The 20,742-nt window shown below is 48.1% G+C and overlaps 1 protein-coding gene across 3 annotated transcripts in view; it reads left to right on the forward strand.

The window, feature by feature from the left end:
• LOC115479359 (solute carrier organic anion transporter family member 1B3-like) overlaps window positions 1-20,742 on the forward strand; it is a 699,693-nt gene that overhangs the window by 145,974 nt on the left and 532,977 nt on the right. For all 3 annotated transcript variants that reach the window (XM_030217247.1, XM_030217249.1, XM_030217248.1), the window contains one exon: window positions 19,395-19,536. In XM_030217247.1, the coding sequence (XP_030073107.1) occupies window positions 19,395-19,536 (142 nt within the window). The remainder of the gene's footprint in view (window positions 1-19,394; window positions 19,537-20,742) is intronic.

The raw sequence follows: 20,742 nt of genomic DNA on the forward strand, positions 1-20,742 counted from the left end.
CAAAAGAAAAAAATTCAAAAGACTTTGACTTAAGATACAACTCCACCTTAGACTCAAATCAGGGAATTAAAGCAAACCAACTATGGAATTCTTCCAATCACTTTCAACTGAAGATGTAAAATCTCTACTATTAAAATGCTCACATTCAAACTGCCTCCTAGACCTCTGCCCAGAATTCTTATTCCAAACCACCCTGAGATGATTAAATGGCTAACTGACCATCTTAATGGTCTATTAAACTCTGGCGCCCTTCCCTCAGACATGGGTAAAATCATTCTTACACCACTATTAAAGGGTTCAGGTTTAGACACAGCATCAGCAGTAAACTATCACCCTATGGCAAGCATACCACTCTTTTCAAAAATGCTTTAATCATACATTAGTAAACAATTCTCCAAATATCTGGACACATTCTCCATACTTCACCAATCCCAATTCGGATTCAGATCTGCATACAGCACTGAGACCCTGCTCCTAGTACTAACAACATATGTCATACAACTCCTATGTAAGGGTGACCAAGTGCTACTACTTCAATTCGATGTCTCAGCGGCGTTCAATTCAGTGGATCACATACTACTATTGGAGTGCCTGAACCAGATTGAAATAACCAGTTCGGTCCTCAAATGGTTCAATGGATTCCTCTCAAACAGAAGCTATTCAGTGAAACAAAACAAAAACCTACCCAAATACTGGATTTTGAAATGTGGAGTTCCCTAAGGGTCCCCACTTTCTCCTGTCAACTTCTTCATGTCTTCCCTTAGCTCTCTAACCCTGGGAGCAGGAGAACTACTACTATCATATGCTGATGACATCATGCTCCTCCTACCTCTGACAACCTCACATCAAGATCCAACCCAATCGGCAACAATCAAAATGGATACCATTCAGACCTGGGCCCTGACAAATAAACTGAAAACTAAACACCCAAAAAAACAAGATCCTAAGGCTCCGGAACCCAGAAGCTGAGATTACAACTTCAATTACAACTTCAATTACACTACCTCCAAAACTGAACACAATACTCCAGGTGGGGCCTCCCCTGTATAAGACTGGTGAGGCCCCACCTGGAGTATTGTGTTCAGTTTTGGAGGCCGTACCTTGCGAAGGATGTTAAAAAATGGAAGCGGTACAAAGAAAAGCTACGAGGATGGTATGGGAGTTGCGTTCCAAGACGTATGAAGAGAGACTTGCTGACCTGAACATGTATACTCTGGAGGAAAGGAGGAACAGGGGTGATATGATACAGACGTTCAAATATTTGAAAGGTATTAATCCGCAAACGAATCTTTTCCGGAGATGGGAAGGCGGTAGAACGAGAGGCCATGAAATGAGATTGAAGGGGGGCAGACTCAGGAAAGATGTCAGGAAGTATTCTTCACGGAGAGGGTGGTGAACGCTTGGAATGCCCTCCCGCGGGAGGTGGTGGAGATGAAAACAGTAACGGAATTCAAGCATGCGTGGGACAGGCATAAAGGAATCCTGTGCAGAAGGAATGGATCCACAGAAGCTTAGCTGAAATTGGGTGGCGGGGGGAAGAGGGGTTGGTGGTTGAGAGGCTAGGATGGGGGAGGGCAGACTTATATGGGGTCTGTGCCGGAGCCGGTGAAGGGAGGCGGGACTGGTGGTTGGGAGGCGGGAAATACTGCTGCACAGACTTATACGGTCTGTGCCCTGAAAAAGACAGGTACAAATCAAGGTAAGGTATACACATATGAGTTTATCGTGGGCAGACTAGATGGACCGTGCAGGTCTTTTTCTGCCGTCATCTACTATGTTACTATGTTACCAAACAACACCACCTTCCCAAATGAATCAGAAGCTAGAGTGCTTGGAGTCATCCTTGACTGTGCCCTAACATTTGCACCCTATCCTGCTTATTTTCGAAAGTCAAAGGCGTCCAAAAAGCGACCCCAAAAGGCATATGTACGTCTCCGTGACCAAAGTGCGCCCAAACCTAATAATCAAAACACGACTTTAAAGACACTCTCTGCACGCGAACGCCCATTGATGGGCAACATCATAAGGGGCGTGTCGAGGGCGTGTTAGGAGCGGCGTTACCAGATAGACGTTTCAAACATATAACGGATAGCGAAATGGTTTTGCATGGGTGAGGACATGGGCGTTAGTAGTTGGACCTGAATAAAAGTGACCAGAGTAAGGGCGAAATCGTCTTTAGACCATTAGCGATTATGTGGAGTTGGAGAGTGGCGAGATTGTTGTTGGGAGAGCTGAATTGTTGTTTGGAGAGAAAGCTGAGAGTTTGTTCAGTACCTGTTACCTTTGTCTGTGTGCCCTAGTCTGAACGTTTTCACCCCCACCTGCGTCTTCTGTGTTTTACCTTTTCACCTTCCCTACCCCTTCCTCTATCTGCCCCATCCCCTCCCCTATCCCTCTCCATTCACTGTTCCCAAGTTACTATTTGTATTCCCTTACCTCTGTAGTGCTGCAGCTGTGTGTGTGACCACAGTCATTTCCTGTTTGTCGAGTGAGTGGCCAGAGAGAGTGCTTGCAATTGCAGCGTGTTTGTCGGTGGTTGGAGTCAGGTTCTGTTTGTTGTTGTTGTTGAGCACTGGTGGGGAAATGGAGGGACTAAATTTACTGGTGGCTTGCATGGTGGAGGAAGAGGACACACCGCAGGAGCTACTCACGGCCCCGAGTGTTCAGGGCCCGCCCACTTTCCTAGACCTCACTGACCAGCAGTATCTCACAAGGTACCGTTTCGATAGGGCGACCATTCAGCAGCTTTGTGAGCAGCTGCAACCCCTCCTTCAGCCCAGGACCCATAGGAATAACCCCATCCCTGTCCACCTCAAAGTCACTGCCTCGTCTCTCTGTCTGGCCACTGGGAGTTTCCAGTCTGTACTAGCTGTTAACACAGGTCCTCACCCAGGCTTCTATTTCAAACTGTCTCACCCAGTTCCTTGCTGCTTTCCTTACCCACACCTCTCAATACATCACCTTCCCCAGCAGCCCCCAGGCCCCGCAGAACAACATGGCTGCCTTCTACGCTGTAGCTCACTTCCCGTCAATCATAGGTGTGATAGACTGCACACATGTTGCACTGAGACCCCCCCCCCCCCCCCCCGGGCACGAGAGGCCACTTACAGAAACCACAAAGCCTTTCACTCCATTTATTTATTTATTTATTTATGTTAATTTATATACCGTATCTTATTGCATCTGCAAAACAGAACGGTTTACATATATATAAAAAAATTGGTATATACAAATAAACAGACATAGGAATTCCATTCATGACAGGAAAGCACAGCAATCAAGATAAACTACATAATAAATCAATACAAGTTAAAAATCTAATATCCAGTTAAGCTATCCCATTTTTCTTTGTCTTTTTGACCTTATCTTATTATGCTAAGTTCTGTTCTACGTAGCTTATAAAGAGAAAGGTTTTCAGAAGTTTTCGGTAATGGAGATAAGATTTCTCTAATCTGATCTCCTTTGGAAGGCTATTCCAAAGGGAGGGTGACAGGTAGAAAAAAGCCGATCTCCGTGTAGATTCCCACCTAGCCTTAGTAAGAGGGGGAATGACTAACCTGTTATCTGTTAGGGATCTGAGAGTTCGCATAGCGGTGTAGGGGATTGTTAAATTCGACAAGTAGCTAGGGTTTAATGTGTGAAAGGCTTTGTGTGTCAGGACAAGAGCCTTAAACTTTATTCTTGCTTCGACCGGGAGCCAGTGCAGATGATGCAATAAAGGTGTTGCTCGATCATCCCTCCGGGCCCTACAGATCATACGTGCTGCTGTATTTTGAATTCTTTGTAATCGCTTTAAGTTTGCTTGAGTAATCCCAGCATATACAATGTTACAGTAGTCTAAACGTGAAGTAATATATGCCGATGTCAGCGTTTTGAGAGAGTCCTTACTTATTGAATTTCTGACTGACCGAAGCCGTCTCAGATGAAAGAAAGATTTTTTCACTACATCGGATACTTGTTCCTCAAAGGTCAATGCTGAATCAATAATGACCCCGAGATATCTAAAAGACTTAACTGTTGGAATATTCTGACCAAATAGCACAGGTACCACAGAGGGATATGTGCCTTGCCCTACTATCCAAGATGTAGTAGTCTTATCCGGGTTCAGTACCAGCTGATGTGTTGTCAACCAGTCTGCTACTTTATCCAAGCATATTTGAATGGGTGTAAGATCTATGTTCGATGGTCTAACATAATGGATAAGCAAAAAATCATCTGCATATGAGTAAAAACTTATACCCATTGTTTGAATGAGGAGCGCCAGGGGACTGATGAATAGGTTGAACAGTAGTGGAGATAAGACCGAGCCCTGAGGAACTCCACATGATAAGTTGTAGGATCTAGAACAGGATTGCTGCTGAACTACTTTAAATGAACGATTCGTTAGGAAGGATATAAACCATTTCATAGTTGTCCCTGAAATACCAATCTCACTCAATCTATCAATGAGTAAGTTGTGATTGATTAGGTCGAAGGCCGCAGACAAATCTAATGAAACTACCAGGGCAATATAACCGAGTTCTAATTTTGCATGGATTTCACTTAACAGTGAAGTCAGAATAGTCTCTGTACTGTGACCTTTCCTGAAACCCGATTGTCTGGGATGTAACAAATTTTTTGAATCTACATAAGTTTGCAACTGTCTAAATATTACTGTCTCTATAACTTTGGATAGAAAAGGAAGATTAGAGACTGGTCTATAGTTAGAAGGTAATAAGGGATCCAATGAGGCTTTCTTTAGACTTAGGTTTTTACTAGCGCTTCTTTCAAAATAGTGGGAACTATCCCATCAGAAAGGCTCAACATGACCACTTGAGTACATAAACTGCTGGACTCTCTAGCGAGTGTTTTTTTCAACCATGCAGAAGGTATAGGATCCAACGAACTATAAGTAGGAGATAAACCTGCAACCAAGGTATATAATGATCGGCAGACGGAATTCAAAATCACTTCCAAGGTACAATAGTGTGAACTTGGGGAGTGTCAGAATGACCGAGCCTTGGTACCCCTTGGGAAGAGGGCTCTTAGTTTCTCGATTTTAGAGCTAAAGAACTTGCTAGAGTTTCAGCGTCACTAGTAGACGATTCTCTCTTTTTCGTTAGTTATTGTTGTCAAAGTTTCATAATTTGAAACAGTTTTTTTCTGCGAACTGGCTGCTTCTTTATCTCTTTTGAGAAGTACGTAGTTTTAGCATCCTTTAATTGTGATAAATAGTATTTTTTTACACTGTTTGCACTTTCTTGTAATTCTGCGGTCTTATGCTTACGCCATTGGCGTTCAGCTCTACGTACCTGTTGTTTACATAATTTTAATCCTGGGATGGTACCAAGGTTGGGAACGTTTCATTGTTTATATTAATTGTTTTTTCCGGTGCAATATCGTCAAGGGCTGCTGAAAGAACTTGGTTCCATATTTTGATTTGGTCATCTATTGGGTGTGTATCAAAATTTAGTGGGAACTTATTTGCTAAAGAAGGGTAAAGATGTCAAATCGATTTATTTAGACTCCTGGTTTTAATTTGAGCTGGTTCAGCATTATGTAATAACTGTGGTATTAATAAGTAGAATTGAAGAAGGTAATGGTCTGACCAAGATACCGGAGTTAGTACGATTTTTGAACATTTTACTATCCAATTTGTGTGTCATTACCAAATCTAATGTATGACCCGCGATATGAGTGATCCATTCACATGTTGTTTTAGATCAATATCATGTAAAAATTTGAAAATCTAGCTGAACGCGGGTTCGATTTGTCATCTAGATGAACATTAAAATCACCTAATATTAAAAGATTTGGGAACCTGATTGCAGCATCTGCAAGTGATTGATAGATGTGGTCCCCCCCACTGCCGTAGTGGACGGAGCACAGTAGTAAAGTAGCTACATGAAAGTAGACCTAGCTGTACTAAATTTTTAATAAAAGAAGTTCAGGATAAGAAAGTCTGTGATCTCTGATTTCCTGAACCTTAAAGTCCGATTTAAATATTAGAGCCAACCCCCCACCTCTTCTCCCTACATGTGACGAATACTGACCGAATAACCGAGGGTAGACATTGAAAGAGATAAGATTCTTCCCTGATAAAAGCCATGTCTCTGTAATGGCAAATAAGTCAAGTTGATATAAGTTACAAAGGTCCAAAATATATGTAAACGTGCTCTTAAGAGATCTACAATTAATTAAGGCTACAGATAAAGAAGATAGTGGGAGGCACTATCTGGAACTATATTATTATTTAAGGTGACTGGCGTTAAATAACGGAAGTTGTTATCCTTACAAAAGACAAGGTATTCTGATTTGCACGCCAACTCCATTGTACTGGGATATATGCTGTATCCTCATACCCTCAGGTGCTATTAAAAGCAAGTAATTTAGTGTTCCAGAGGCACAGCAAGATGAAGACAAAAAGCTTCATTATTTGTTCCCCTGTCACACACCCAAGTGGTGTGTGATGCCCAGGGGGAGATCATAGATGTGTGTGCCCGCTACCCAGGGTCCACTCATGATGCGTATATCCTGCAGTACTCGGGCATCTTCCAGAGGTTTGAGCGAGGGAAGTTCCCTGGTGGATGGCTACTAGGTAAGTGCAGCATGGATCTGCCCAAACTATACCTCCTGCACAACCCACTATAACCACCACCATCACCACAAGGTACCTGCTCCAAACAACACACACTCATCTTTCTCATTCTGCTGCTCCCCAAAGGTGACAGAGGCTACCCACAGAGGACGTGGCTCATGACCCCCATGGCGAACCCACAACCATGGTCAGAAGAGACATACAACGCCGGACATTGCAGCACCCCGTGGGATCATTGAGCAGACGTTTGGACTACTCAAGAACCGTTTTCGCTGTCTGGACCGGTTTGGAGGGGAGCTCCTCTACAGCCCCAAAAGGTGGCAAACATCTTCATGGCCTGCTGCATGTTACACAATTTGGCCCAGCGCAGAGGACAGGCCCTCCCAGAAGAGCCACAGCCACCAGAGGAGCAGGCCCCAGATGAGCCGGGATGAGGAGCTCCCTCCACCTGCCGCCCACAGAGCACAGCTCACTGCCAGCTGGGGGTCAGAGCCAGACAAAGACTCATTGAAACAAGTTTTCTGTGAGAGTAAGTGCACATTTATTCGAACAATCACATAAGTATTTACAGAACACCACCACCACCCCACCCCCTCCCACCAACCCTCACCCTCCAGCATGTCCCATCTAACAATCACATAAGTATTTACGAACCCACCACCACCACCACCACCACCCCACCCCCTCCCACTAACCCTCACACTCCAGCATGTCCCATCACTTTCCCCGTCCCTTCCTACCCCTCCCACTGTGTTCCTTTGCAGCTGGTGCTGCAGGGGAAGTTCTGTTCACACCTCCTCTGATGTGCTGCTCCCACTGTCCTCCTCTGTATCCACACAGCAGCCTGCTGCTCGGCTGCCCCTGTGGCAGTCCGGCCACCTTGTGGGCTGCAACCTGTGCACAGGACCAGAAGGGAGCTGGTGGGGTGGGTGCTGCACCAGTGGCTGGGGAGGCAGGACGATCTGAAGGTCCTCCTCTTAGCCGGTGGTGCTGTGCACTGGAGGGAGTGGACGCCAGTTCTGGTGCTGCATCAGGCCTGGAGTTGTGGTGTGAGGTCACGGTGCAGGCTCTCAATGCTATGCTCCAGCCATTGGAGTTGCTGGAGTAAAGCATGTTGGGCCTGTACCGCTTCATGGAGTGCCTCTGGTGTGCCTCCCTCTGAGCCCTGGAGGGCGTCCTGCTGCAGCTGTAATTTTTGCTGCCGGTGCTCGTGCATGTGCAACATTGTGCCGCAGCAATTCAGTGGCCATACGCAGTAGTGCCTCCTCTGGGTGGATGGCCTCTGCCGATGAGGTGGCCTCCCTTTCTACATCTTCATCAGCAAAGGCTACAGGTGGTTGCAGGTACATCCTCTACTGCTGCTTCTGCAGGTGTGAAGGTAGAGACTCTAGTGCTGCTGTACTGCTTTGCTGGGACTGGAGGCACTAGGGCCAGCCTCATCAGAGTCATCACCTGTATAGCAAAAGGGGAGGAAGTGTGTTGGTGAAAATAACCCACTTTTGTTTTTTAGCATTCATATACATTGCCCCACAACTTGATGACCCAGCAAAGAGAGGGTGAGGAGGAATGGGATTGCACCGATGTGAAAGACAACCCACAGGCAGCTGGGTAGAGGTGGTGGACAGAGAGCCAAGAGAAGGGACACCGCTCACAAATTCTGGACAAGCTTTCTGTTGTATATTTGTTTAAGTGAAGGACATTTGTGCATGTCTTCTTTTACTACTGACTTGCTAGACTGCCTAGAACTGCTTTATGAACCAGGTTGCTGGCTCCTGTACTTTAATGCATGTGGGCCACAGTGGCTACAGCACAGAGGTGTGGGAAGGAAATATGCAGACTTTGATGATGGGAAAAGAGGAGGGAGTGGGGAAGGTTCCCCAAGCTGTGAAACACTGGTAACCTACACACACTACTACTACTAATCAAATAGAGCTTACAATCTAATGAAGACAGACAGACAGGACAAGTAAGAGGTAAGGGAATGACTAAGGGGGTTAGTGAGTAAGGGTACTGAGCAAGTGAGCAGTGGTTAGGAGTTGAAGGCAGAATCATAAAGGTGGCCTTTTAGCAGTGGTGTGCTGGTAAATTTTAACAGGCTCTCTCGCCGGTCCACCTCGGCGCCCCCCCCCCCCCCCCCTGACAGTGGGAGCAGCACATCAGAGAAGTGTGAACAGACTTCTCTTGCAGCACCAGCTGCAAAGGAACACAGTGGGAGGGGTAGGAGGGGACGGGGAAAGTGATGCACCCCCCAAAATTGCAGAGCTGGCTATAGCCGGGGGGGGGGGGGAGGGGGGGGCAATGCATTACTCTCTCCAGGAAAAAAAAATTAAATGATCCCAGGTTCCAATCTAATTCATGTTTAATGTGGGATAAAATGCCATAAATAAGTAATAAATATAAACTTTTAATGTTGAGCACCTGATTCTCAAAGTGAACATATTCCAAACACTACAATGAAAATAAAATGATTTTTTTCTACCTTTGTTGTCTGGTGACTGTTTTTCTGATCATGCTGTCCCAGTATCCGATTCTGCTGCTATCTGGCCTCTTAACTCCGTTTCCAGGGCTTCCTTTCCATTATTTTCTTTCCTTTCCTCCTTTCTTCTTCATTTCTGGTCCTCAGCTTCTGCCTATTCATCCATGTGCAGTTTTTCTCCTCTCTTCCTTTTCCCTTATCTCATCTCCTTCCTCGCTCTTCCCTCCCCTCCATCCATGTCCCGCATTTCTTCTCTCTCCCCTCCTCTCCCCTGCCCTGCATCCACCCATCTCCAGCGACCCTTCTCTCCCCTGCCCTGCATGCACCCATACCCAGCGACCCTTCTCTCCCCTGCCCTCTATCCACCCATGTCCAGCAGTGACCCTCCTCTCCCCTGCCCTCCATGCACCCATACCCAGAGACCCTCCTCTCCCCTGCCCTCCATCCACCCATGTTCAGCAGTGACCCTCTCCTGCCCTCCATGATCCACCCATGTCCAGCATGCACCCATGTCCAGTATGCACCAGCAGCTCCCTTCTCTCCCCTGCCACCCCCTCCCGACTTGTTCCGCAAATTCTCCTGCTTCCTCCCTCCCTCCAGATCTGGTCCCTCACCGACCCTACCTTGGCCATCAAATTCTTCGGGGCAGGCAGTGTTGCCTGCCCACTGCCATCGCTGACTCTCCTCCGCCGCCCGATCACGCTTCAAAATGGCCGCCGAGACTTACAGAAGTCTCGCAAGGCTGCCTCTGGAAGTCTCGGCGGCCATTTTTAAAGTGCAAACAGGCAGCGGGGGAGAGTCAGCGATAGCAGCGGGCAGGCAACATTGCCTGCCCCGAAGAATTCGATGGTCAAGGTAGGATCGGTGAGGGACCGGATCCGGAGGGAGGGAGAGCCAGCTCGCCCTTTCCAACAACCGGCTTGCAAGTCCGGGCAAAATTTAACAACCGGAACTTGCGAGCCGGCTCCAGCACACCACTGCCTTTTAGTCTACACTTCAACACAGAGACACACATTGCTGAAACTCCAAACCCCACCTCCCTCCTCCCCCCACCTCCCTCCTCCTGTCCCCCACTTGTGTAACACAGTGTCGTGCAACACAACAGATACCCCAGCTTCATAATGGTCAACCTGCCTGAGCCCTCAGGCTGTCTTGAGGTGTCAAGGGCCCCGATCCCATGGATCCCCTCCTGGGGTAAGAGGCCATGAATCCTGTGCCCCAAGGGGATGAGGTTACCGGTGTCATCTGCTGGGGGGTTGGCACCAGCCTTCCTCCTCACATCCCGCCTCAGCTTGCGCCACTTACGTTTACAGTCTTCCACGTCTCGCCCACAATGAAAGACTGCATTCAGCCGGTCCCTTACCGCCTCCCATTCCCGCTGCTTTGTAGTGGCAGCGAGCCTCTGGCCTGTGGGAGCAAAGAGATTGCTGTGTCTTCTCTCGATCTCCTGGACCAGTAGCTCCAATTCGCCATCACTAAAATTACCCTTGCGGGTCAGAGGCTGCCGTGGTGCCATGATACGAATAAGTTTCAAAAATACGGAGAACGCCTAAATACTCGCCAGAGAAGCCCATGTAGGAACGGGATAAGCGGGCCTGACATGTGCATACTAATTTCGATTATGCACAAAATCCCTAAACGTCCGCACATGCTCTAGTGATTTGGGCCGCGTGATTTCGATTATGGGAGGAGAACTATGGGCGTTCACAGCTGCATACCCTTTACTGATGGCCCTTTAAAACGCCATTCTCTGTGCTTGCCCCTTTCCGGTTTTTCTTTACATTATGCGTTGGTATTTCAAAGCGTTTTAGCTTCACTTATAGTAACCTTTGTGTTTGCCACTGTATGCTTTACTACAACTGTTTATTTTGGGGGTTCTTAATTTTGGCGGCGGCCACCACTTCCGTTTGCACTCTTCCACATCCCTTGAGCTGCTCCCTTACTGTCTCCCATTCTCTGTGCGTGGTTGTAGCAGCCAGTCTGTGGGAGCGAAGAGATTGGTACAATGGCACCAAAGCAAGCGCCCCACCGGTAAGGGTCATTTGACTGCTGCAGAAATCGAGTTACTGGTCCGGGAGATAAGAGACACACCAATCATGTACACAATCTTGCAACAGAAGTTCAAGGTAAGCTCATACTTCTCAGCCACATCTTCTCTTTCTGCTCATGATCAAGGACTCTCCATTCACATGTATGTACTGTGCATTCAACTGTTACCTCTCTTTTCACCAGGTTGCTGTGCAGTGGTTGTAGCAGTTATGGTTGGAGACCATCAGGGCTGTACTGTGTGGTTTTGCCGTAGGTCCTCAATGCTGTGCTCCAGCTGTTGTAGCTGCTGTACTGCTTCCCGGTAGGTTCCATCCTTCTTTATGTGGTGAATCCCAGTCCCCATTTATGAAGTACCTACCCATTCTGAAGTGTGCTGGGAGGGGGAGGGGGGCTTAATATATGCAATGAATGTCTTTACCACATTATCAAACACAGTCCTACAATCCTCCATAGTTATGGAACAACAACATTTCTATCATGTAGCCTGCAAACTAGTTTCAAGGTGGCCACAGGTACTGCCTACTGAGCCCTGAAGTCATGGTGAGGGAGAGGGTTTGTGGTTACAGGTCCCAACCCAAATTACTTGCAGGTGGCTACAGCCTGGTGACTGCAGTGGCCTAGTGGTTAGAGCACCACCCTTGTAATCCAAAGGTTGCCAGTTCAATTCCCACTGCTGCTCCTTGTGATCTTGGGCAAGTCACTTAACCCTCCATTGCCTCAGGTACAAACTTAGACCCATCCTGGGACAGAGAAATACCCAGAATACCTGAATGTAACTCACCTTGAGCTACTACTGAAAAACGTGTGAGCAGAATCCAAATAAGTAGAAACATATTTATTTATGTTCCCTAGCCTGTGCCCTTGTGTACATGTTGTATTATATTGCAATTGTGCTGAAGTAACCATCCATGTAATGTTTTTAACACTCTATTCCCTTTTCTCTTCAGCACTATATACCATTGCTGATGCACTGAATGTAAGATGAGCCAGCTGTTTGTAGCTCCTTCGTGGCCCCCACCAGTGTGGTTTGGTTGTGGGTAAGGGTGTCTGGTGATCAGAGAGCAAACATCGTCTATGCGCTACCTAGGGTTTTCTGCAAGTTTCTACTTGGCAGATCACCAGTGCTAGACAACAAATCTATTATTTACAGCACTCTGTGCTGTGGGGCTCTATGGTAAGGGGGAGGGAGAGAGGCTGGATGGCCATTTGTGTTCCTCAACAGTAATGGCCACACAGCCTCCCCCCCCCCCCCCCCTGCACATACGGCCATGCAGGTTGGAATGAACAGGTGGGCTTCTGTATGGCCACGATTATCACAGATATGCATCACATTTCTCTTTCACACTTCACATTTCATGCAATGCATATTGCTGCCTCCTCTCACATCAACACCAGCATTTGATAATATGTAATGCACAAGGTACAGACACACACACCCTGTTATATGCAATAAAGAAAACATATATTTATTGAAAAATGGGGACACATTTCCCCCCCCCCCCCCAAACCCTACAAATCCCCACCAACCCTACAAATCCCTCCACCACCCCCCAAACCCCCAAAGCCTTTGAAGGGCGGCCACAAACTGTGTGTACTGCCCTTTGTAGCAGGGTAATGAGCAGCACCAGAAGCACCCTCAGTGGCCTGTGGAGCTGCTCATTACCCTGCCTTATGGCTGTGAGCTCCTGCAGCACCTGATTCTGGCCATCTACCAGCTGCTGCAGGAGGTGCAGGGCTGGAGCTGGCCCAGGGGCTGGAGGTGGCCCAGGAGCTGGAGCTGGCCCAGGAGCTGGAGCTGGGCCAGGGGATGGAGCTGGACCAGGGGATGGAGCTGCAGGTGGTGAGGGCTCCTCCATAATGGCTTCATCGATGATAAGGACCCCCTCCTCCTGCTGGGCCTCGTCGCCTGCCTCCTCCTCCTCCTGCTGGCCCTCCTCGGCTGCCTCCTCCTCCTCCTGCTGGCCCTCCTCGTCCGCCTCCTCCTCCTGCTGGAGCCCTGTGTATGTAAAACAATTGTAGTTGAGATCACCACATGCAACATGGCTTGCATAGTGCAGGAGCTGGGTGGCCTGAGGCGGGGGATGGGGAAAGCTGTGGTGAGGCGTGGCCTATACCCATGGGGACTGAGATGCGTCATATGACATGACAGGGAAACCTGGAAGCTGATCTGACACAGAACACACAGGACATGTTGGCAGACCACACTCATTGGTGACCAGCATGTTTGCATTATGATATGTGACTAGGGTTCGCTGACCTGTTTTTGTTCTTTGTATTGTTTTTTTTTTTTTGAGGGGGGGAGGGGGTTTAGCACATAACTTTAATATGAGGCAATGACATCCACTAAAAGTAGGACCTCAGGCAGGACTACCAGGAAACAGTATCCACCCACCCCAGAAAGGGGGACACTAAAGTGAGGCATGTCATCTCATTCATCGCAAGGAGGTTCATTGGAAGTTGCAGCCACACTCATGGGAGTGCACCTGCAACCAGAGGCCTTGATCTGGGACAGAGGTGTTATGACTTACTAGTTGGCTATTAGCCACATGAAAAGTGATATTGTACAGTACATTTGCATTATTCTATAAATACATTTACAAATGAGTACAGGTGTCCTGTTTGTAATACTTAAGCCGAGCCCTCAGGTGCCGTCGCACTGCCCTGATGATGTCAGGGCTCTCCCGCCTTACACGACGGAACCACCTGCGCAGGGACTCCAAACCTTCTGCAAGATGTAAGTTTGTACAGCAGGAGTCAGGGGATGGCCCTTCTTGCCTTCAGCACACAAATTCATTTGTAAATCAAATAGCAGAGAGGCACAACACTGTTGGGGGGGGCATTCCATTGGTACAGATGATGTCATAGAGGTGGCCATGAGGCCAGAAAGTACCGTTTGTATGCATTATTGTAGGGATGTGGGAATGGTTTTCCTTTGTAGTACATACATTTTATTACTGACTAGTAAAAAAGGCCCGTTTCTGTTTTAAAGGAAACGAGTGCTAGTGTGTGTGAGAGTGACTGTGTGAGAGAGAGTGAATGTGCGAGTGTGTGTGTGTGTGTGACAGAGAGAGAGTGAGACTGGGTGCGAGTGTGTGAGAATGAGAGTATGTGCCAGGGTCCCCCCCCCCCTCCCACCCAGTTCCAGGGTGGCGCCCCCCCCCCCCGGTCTGTCTCCCAGTTGCAGGGTCCCCCCTCCGTCCCAGTTGCAGGGGGTCCCCCTCCCTCCCTCCCTTTTTCCCAGTTGCAGGGTCCCCCCTCCCCTCCCGCCCCCATCTGTCCCTCCCTTAATTTAATAACGACAGTGTGAAGCAGCAGCTCCTAGTTTGGCTTTTTTTTTTGTGTATACGAATGACGGCTTCGTAGGGGAGTGGAAACAGAGATTAACCAATGTGCTTCCTTGCTTACCTCCCCTCCCTCCCTTTTTCCCAGTTGCAGGGTCCCCCCTCCCCCTCCGACACATCCTCCCTCCCTCCCTCCCTCAATGTAAAAACGACAGTGTGAAGCAACAGCTCATAGTTTTGTTTTGTTTTTTTAGTGTATAGGAATGACGGCTGTGTAGGGGAGTGGAAACCGAGATCAACCAATGTGCTTCCTTGCTTACCTCGGCTCTCGCCGTCTCGCCGCTGTCCCTCTTCGTTGTCTCCGACGGTCGGACCCACTGCTGTTTCCCTCCCCCCTGTATTCCGATTCACCAGTCGCGCCGTCTCGCCGCCCTCCCTCTTCGTCCTCTCCGATCTCTTGACAGTCCGAATGTTGGGGAGGGAGGGCGGCAGCGTTTTTTTGAGGGCGGAGTTTTGAACTGGGTGGGAGTGGCGTGAGGGCGGTTAGGTTACGTGGAGGGGGGCGGAGTGTGGGAGGGGCGTGAGGGGGAATGTCAGATTGTGGGAGGGGCGTGAGATGGGACATCACTGATGGTGCCTCGCAGACCACCGGATCCACGGTCCCAGGCACAGAACGTTGGAGGTGAGAATTATATTATAGGATTGTGCATGTACACATATTACTCATTATCCTTGAATGCAGACTCCAGTTAGTGCTTACATTGATGACGGAGCTCTTATATGTGTAGCTACAGGAGGGGGACCTGATGGGGGTGGGGGACAAACACTTACCTTTCCAGCCTGTCCCTTATGCGGGACCAGGCTCTCATTGCCTGTATCCTGGGGGGCAGGTGGTGGTGGATGAACAGCCGGTGCCGGTGCCAGCAGCAGGCTCTCGGCCTCACTGAAATTGGGCTCTCTACGGAGCTCCTCTATATTTCTCAGTGAATAAGCATTGGAAAACAAGCGCCTTATATGGACGCCCTTGCGTGACGGACGTTGTTTCGTGCACAGCTCCATATATGGATTACCATCCCATATATGGTCGAGTCAGCACGTGAACGCCGTCGTAAGCATAGACGTCCCTGACGTGCATGAATGGTTGTTATGCATGCGGGCCCTTGGTGCGTGTGGAGCTTGCCTTATATAGATCAGTATGAAGAATGCGAACCTTTTCACATATACACAATATGCATAAAGCTGCATGATCCGTAGGTACAGTGCATGCAGTTCCGGACATCCAGATAAGGGAAATATGAGGAATATTCGGTGGACCAGCATGATCCTCCTGTACTTTACGCTTATGAACGTTCCTCATATTTCCCGTACCTGGATGTCCAGACCTGCATGCACTGTACTTGCGGAGCAACTATGTACATTCTTTTACTATACTTTCTGATTTGGTCATTTTCACCTGCGATAATTGAAAGTGTAAGGGTGCCCTTTTTACTAACCTTTGTGCGTCCCTCATTTGGTCGTTTGGAACTGCGATAATCGAATGTCGAAGAACGTCCATACTATTTTTCGATTATACATGCCTGATTTTGCACGATTTCGTGAGGACGTCCTAATTCATACTTGGACGACCTTTCGATTATGCCCCTCCACATCAACCAACCATGGAAAAAAACACTTCATCTAATCAGGTCACTCTTTGACAGTGGCGTTCCTAGGGTCGCTGACACCCGGGACAGATCGCCAATGCGCCCCCCCCCCCCGGGTGCAGCGCGACCCCCCGGTGAAATGACGGACACCCCCTGGTGCATCTTTACCAGCTGGAGGGGTGCCGCGTGTCTGTCGGCAACGCTCGTTCCCTGCTCCCTCTGCCCCGGAACGGGTTACTTCCTGTTCCAGGGCAGAGGGAGCAGGGAACGAGCGTTTCCGACAGATGCGCGGCACCCCCCCAGCGGCGAAACAACGGAACCTTTTCCTGGCGAAACGACACCCCCCCCCCCCCCCCCCGGGTGCATCTTTACCTGCTGGGGGGGTGCTACACGCCTGTCGACTTCACTCGTTCCCTGCTCCCTCTGCCCTGGAACAGGAAGTAACCCATTCCAGGGCAGAGGGAGCAGGGAACGAGTGAAGTCGACAGATGCGCGGCACCCCCCCCAGCGGCGTGCACCCGGAGTGGACCGCCCCCACCGCCCCCCCCCCCCTGGTACGCCACTGCTCTTTGATCAAAGAGCCTTTACACTACTGGTACAAATGCTTATTCTACAGCACCTGGACATACTGCAATGCCCTATTTCTAGGCATTAAGAGCAAATATTAAAAAAAAACCCTACAGATCATTCAGAACACAGGTTACAAACAGCTGAACAAACTAAGTTTAAAGCTGCCTGCCTAATCTTCGAGGTCCTTCAAGGTGCTACCTCTGTACTCCTGATCAGTGGCGTAGGAAGGGGGGGTGGGGCGGTCCGCCCCGGGTGCACGCACTGGGGGGGGGGGGGTGTCAGCTCGCTGGTTCCCTGCTCTTTCTGCCCCGGAACAGGTTAATTCCTGTTCCGGGGCAGAGAAAGCAGGGAAGCAGCAGAGCCGACGCAGCTCCCAGTGACGTGCACTGGGGGGCGGATCGGCCCTCCCGCCTGCCCCCCACTGAAAGGTAGGGTGCATTTCGGGGGGGGGGGGGCGTTCCGGAGGGAGGGCGCCGTGCCCTGCACCCGGGGGGGGGGGGGGGGGGGGCGCAGCTGCATCGTTCACTCCAAAAGACTAAAAGAACAAGAGAGGCATAATCGAAAGGGGCGCCCATGTTTTCCTGAGGACGTCCTCGCAAGACATCCCGGCGAAGGGGCGGGGAAACCCATATTATCGAAACAAGATGGGCGTCCATCTTTGGTTTCGATAATACGGTCGTGAAATTTAGGTCTACCTTAGAGATGGTCGTCTTTAGAGATGGTCATCCCTGATTTTTGGCGATAATGGAAACCGAGGACACCCATCTCAGAAATGACCAAATCCAAGCCATTTGGTCATGGGAGGAGCCAGTATTCATAGTGCACTGGTCCCCCTGACATGCCAAGACACCAACCGGGCACCCTAGGGGGCACTGCAATGGACTTCAGAAATTGCTCCCAGGTGCATAGCTCCCTTGCCTTGTGTGATGAGCTCCCCAAACCCACTCTCCACAACTGTACATCACTACCATAGCCCTTATGGGTGAAGGGGGCACCTACATGTGGGTACAGTGGGTTTGTGGTGGGTTTTGAAGAGCTAACATTTACCACCACAAGTGTAACAGGTAGGGGGGGATGGGCCTGGGTCCGCCTGCCTGAAGTGCACTGTACCCACTAAAAATGCTCCAGGGACCTGCATACTGCTGTCATGGAGCTGGGTATGATATTTGAGGCTGGCATGGAGGCTGGACAAATATTTTTAAAATTTGTTTTGGGTGAGAGGGGGTTAGTGACCACTGGGGGAGTAAGGGGAGGTCATCCCCAATTCCCTCCAATGGTCATCTGGTTATTTAGGGCACATTTTTGTGACTTGGTCGTAAGAAAAAAAGGACCAGGTAAAGTCATCCAAGTGTTCATCAGGGATGCCCTTCTTTTTTCCATTATCGGTCGAAGATGCCATGTGTTAGGCACGCCCCAGTCCCACCTTCACTACGCCTCACACACCCCCCGTGAACTCTGGTCATCCCCGCGACGGAAAACAGTTGAGGACACCCAAAATCGGCTATCGATTATGCCGATTTGGGCGACCCTGCGAGAAGGACGCCCATCTTCTGATTTATGTTGAAAGATGGGCGTCCTCTTTCGAAAATAAACCTGCAAGTGATCCTAGCCCCTCAGTTCCACAAATGAATCTGATCTCAGAAGATCTTTAACTAGCTTTTCTCTGTAGGAGGTACCACATTATGGAACTCACTCCCTCTGTCTATCAGAGTAGAGAATAGCTACCTCAGCTTCTGGAAGAAGCTAAATACCGTCTTCTTCCCAAAGACTGCTATATAATACTCACCGATCTTTGACTTCCATACAAACTTTTGAAATAGCAGCTTTAAAACAGACCATAACCACACTATATATCACTGTACAACATTATACTGTAAACTGCACTGAACCCTAAACAGGAGATATTAGTGGTATATAAGTCCTAAATTGAATTGAATACTTACCATCTGTCTGGTTACTGGGTCTCAAAATCCTTTTTACTTACCATCCCTCTCCATAGTTTAGAACTTTGGAGATAAGGTTAATTTAATTGACTATGAGCTCAGGGGTGAGCTGTGAGCTTGAGGTATTCAGCCATGGTTAATAGTAAAGCTTGCAAGGCCCTCTGAGATTCAGCAGCTACATATAGAATAGCTCATAGCTAGATTATTGTCATTTCAACTTATATGGACACATATATGTCACCTAAATTTAGGGGGCTCCTTATAGAAATACCTCCATAGTGGGCAAAAGTTAGCTATTCTATGGCCTAGTAAATTAAATTAAAAAGGACTTATGCAGTCAACACCCACTGCTGTATAATATAAAGTATACTCATTCATTTTTTCCTGTTTTATAAATATATGGGGATTTTTTGGAATCAGTTCTTTTTCTCCATATGACTGGAGGTTTTTTTTTACACTGGTTCTTTTTTTCCCCTCTAGAACCAATGATAGGAATGGACTCCCAGCAGTGATAGTGGGTTTAAAAGTTGTTGTGTTGCCCCCATCGGGAGATTTGAGGTTCCTATTATTTAATAGGTTATTTACAGGAGAAGTAGATGTGGTATAACTTTACAATTTAACAAACTTGTTTATTGAGGTATATTAAGTAGTTGAAGTTTGTTACCCCAAGGCAGGTTGTATACATAAGTAATATGAAATATTGACCTCTTTAAAGTACTGAGAGGAAATGGACAGTCAAATTTGCTTCTGCTGATAAATGGTACCTCATGAGGCACTCCAAATCAGGAAGTATTCTTTTCTCTGCAAAGGAATTAATATTTTTAATTATAATTATTTTGCTTTTCTGTTTTTCAGATCTTTGTGGTTGCACTTTCATTATGTTACTTTGCAAAAGCACTATCTGGAAGCTATATGAAAAGTTCCATCACACAGATTGAAAGAAGATTTAATATTCCAACATCTATAGTTGGTGTCATTGATGGGAGTTTTGAAATGGGTAACTGTTTACAACTTATTATGACTGCATGATTTAACTAACATGGTTAAACTTCTTTTTTTTTATACTGCTTTTACATTAATGGATCAATTTGTTTTCTCATGAAGCTAAAAAACAACTTGGTAGTTTTTAATAAAGATGAGAGCAACAACCCTAAAATCTTCAACTTTTACAAATTATAAGACATGTGGAGGGGCATAATCGAACGCGAATGCCCATCTCCATGGGCATCTATCTCGGAGAACGGGTACGTGAAGGGGTGGGACAAACTGTATTTTCGAAAAAAAATGGGCGTCCATCTTTTTTCCGATAATATGGTTTGTGCCAGCCAAATGCATCGGATTTGTGCGGATTTGAGCTGGGCGGTATCGTTTTTCAGCGATAATGGAAACCAAAGGCGCCCAGCTCAAAAACGAACAAATCCAAGGCATTGGGTTGTGGGAGGGGCCAGGATTCGTAGTGCACTGGTCCCCCTCACATGTCAGGACACCAACCGGGCACCCTAAGGGGCACTTGTAACAATTTAAAAAAAAGTTAACTACCTCTGAAGTCCATAGCTCCCTTCCCTTGGGTGCTAAGCCCCCCAAATCCCCCCCAAAACCCACTCTCCACAAATCTACACCATTACCATAGCACTTATGGCTGAAGGGGCGCACCTAGATGTGGGTACAGTGGGTTTTGGGGGGCGGTTTGGAGGGCTCCCATTTACCACCACAAGTGTAACAGGTAGGGGGGGATGGGCCTGGGTCCACCTGGCTGAGGTCCACTGCACCCACTAACAACTGCTCCAGGGACCTGCATACTGCTGTGATGGAGCTGGGTATGACATTTGAGGCTGGCATACAGGCTGGAAAAAAAAAGTTTGTAAAGTTGTTTTTTTTTGGGTGGGAGGGGGTTAGTGACCACTGGGGGAGTCAGGGGTGGTCATCCCCGATTCCCTCCGGTGGTCATCTGGTCATTTAGGGCACTTTTTTGGGACTTGTCGTGAAAAAAAAGGGTCCAAAAAAAGTGACCCAAATTCGCGCTAAAAACGCCTTTCTTTTTTCAATTATCAGCCGAAGGCACCCATCTCTGCTCGGCCGATAAACACGCCCCAGTCCCACCTTCACCACGCCTCCGACACGCCCCTGTCAACTTTGGCCATTTCCGCGACAGATTGCAGTTGAAGACGCCCAAAATCCGCTTTCGATTATACCGATTTGGGCG

Source organism: Microcaecilia unicolor, chromosome 10 (genome assembly GCF_901765095.1).
Source record: "Microcaecilia unicolor chromosome 10, aMicUni1.1, whole genome shotgun sequence".
Lineage (NCBI taxonomy): Eukaryota > Metazoa > Chordata > Amphibia > Gymnophiona > Siphonopidae > Microcaecilia > Microcaecilia unicolor.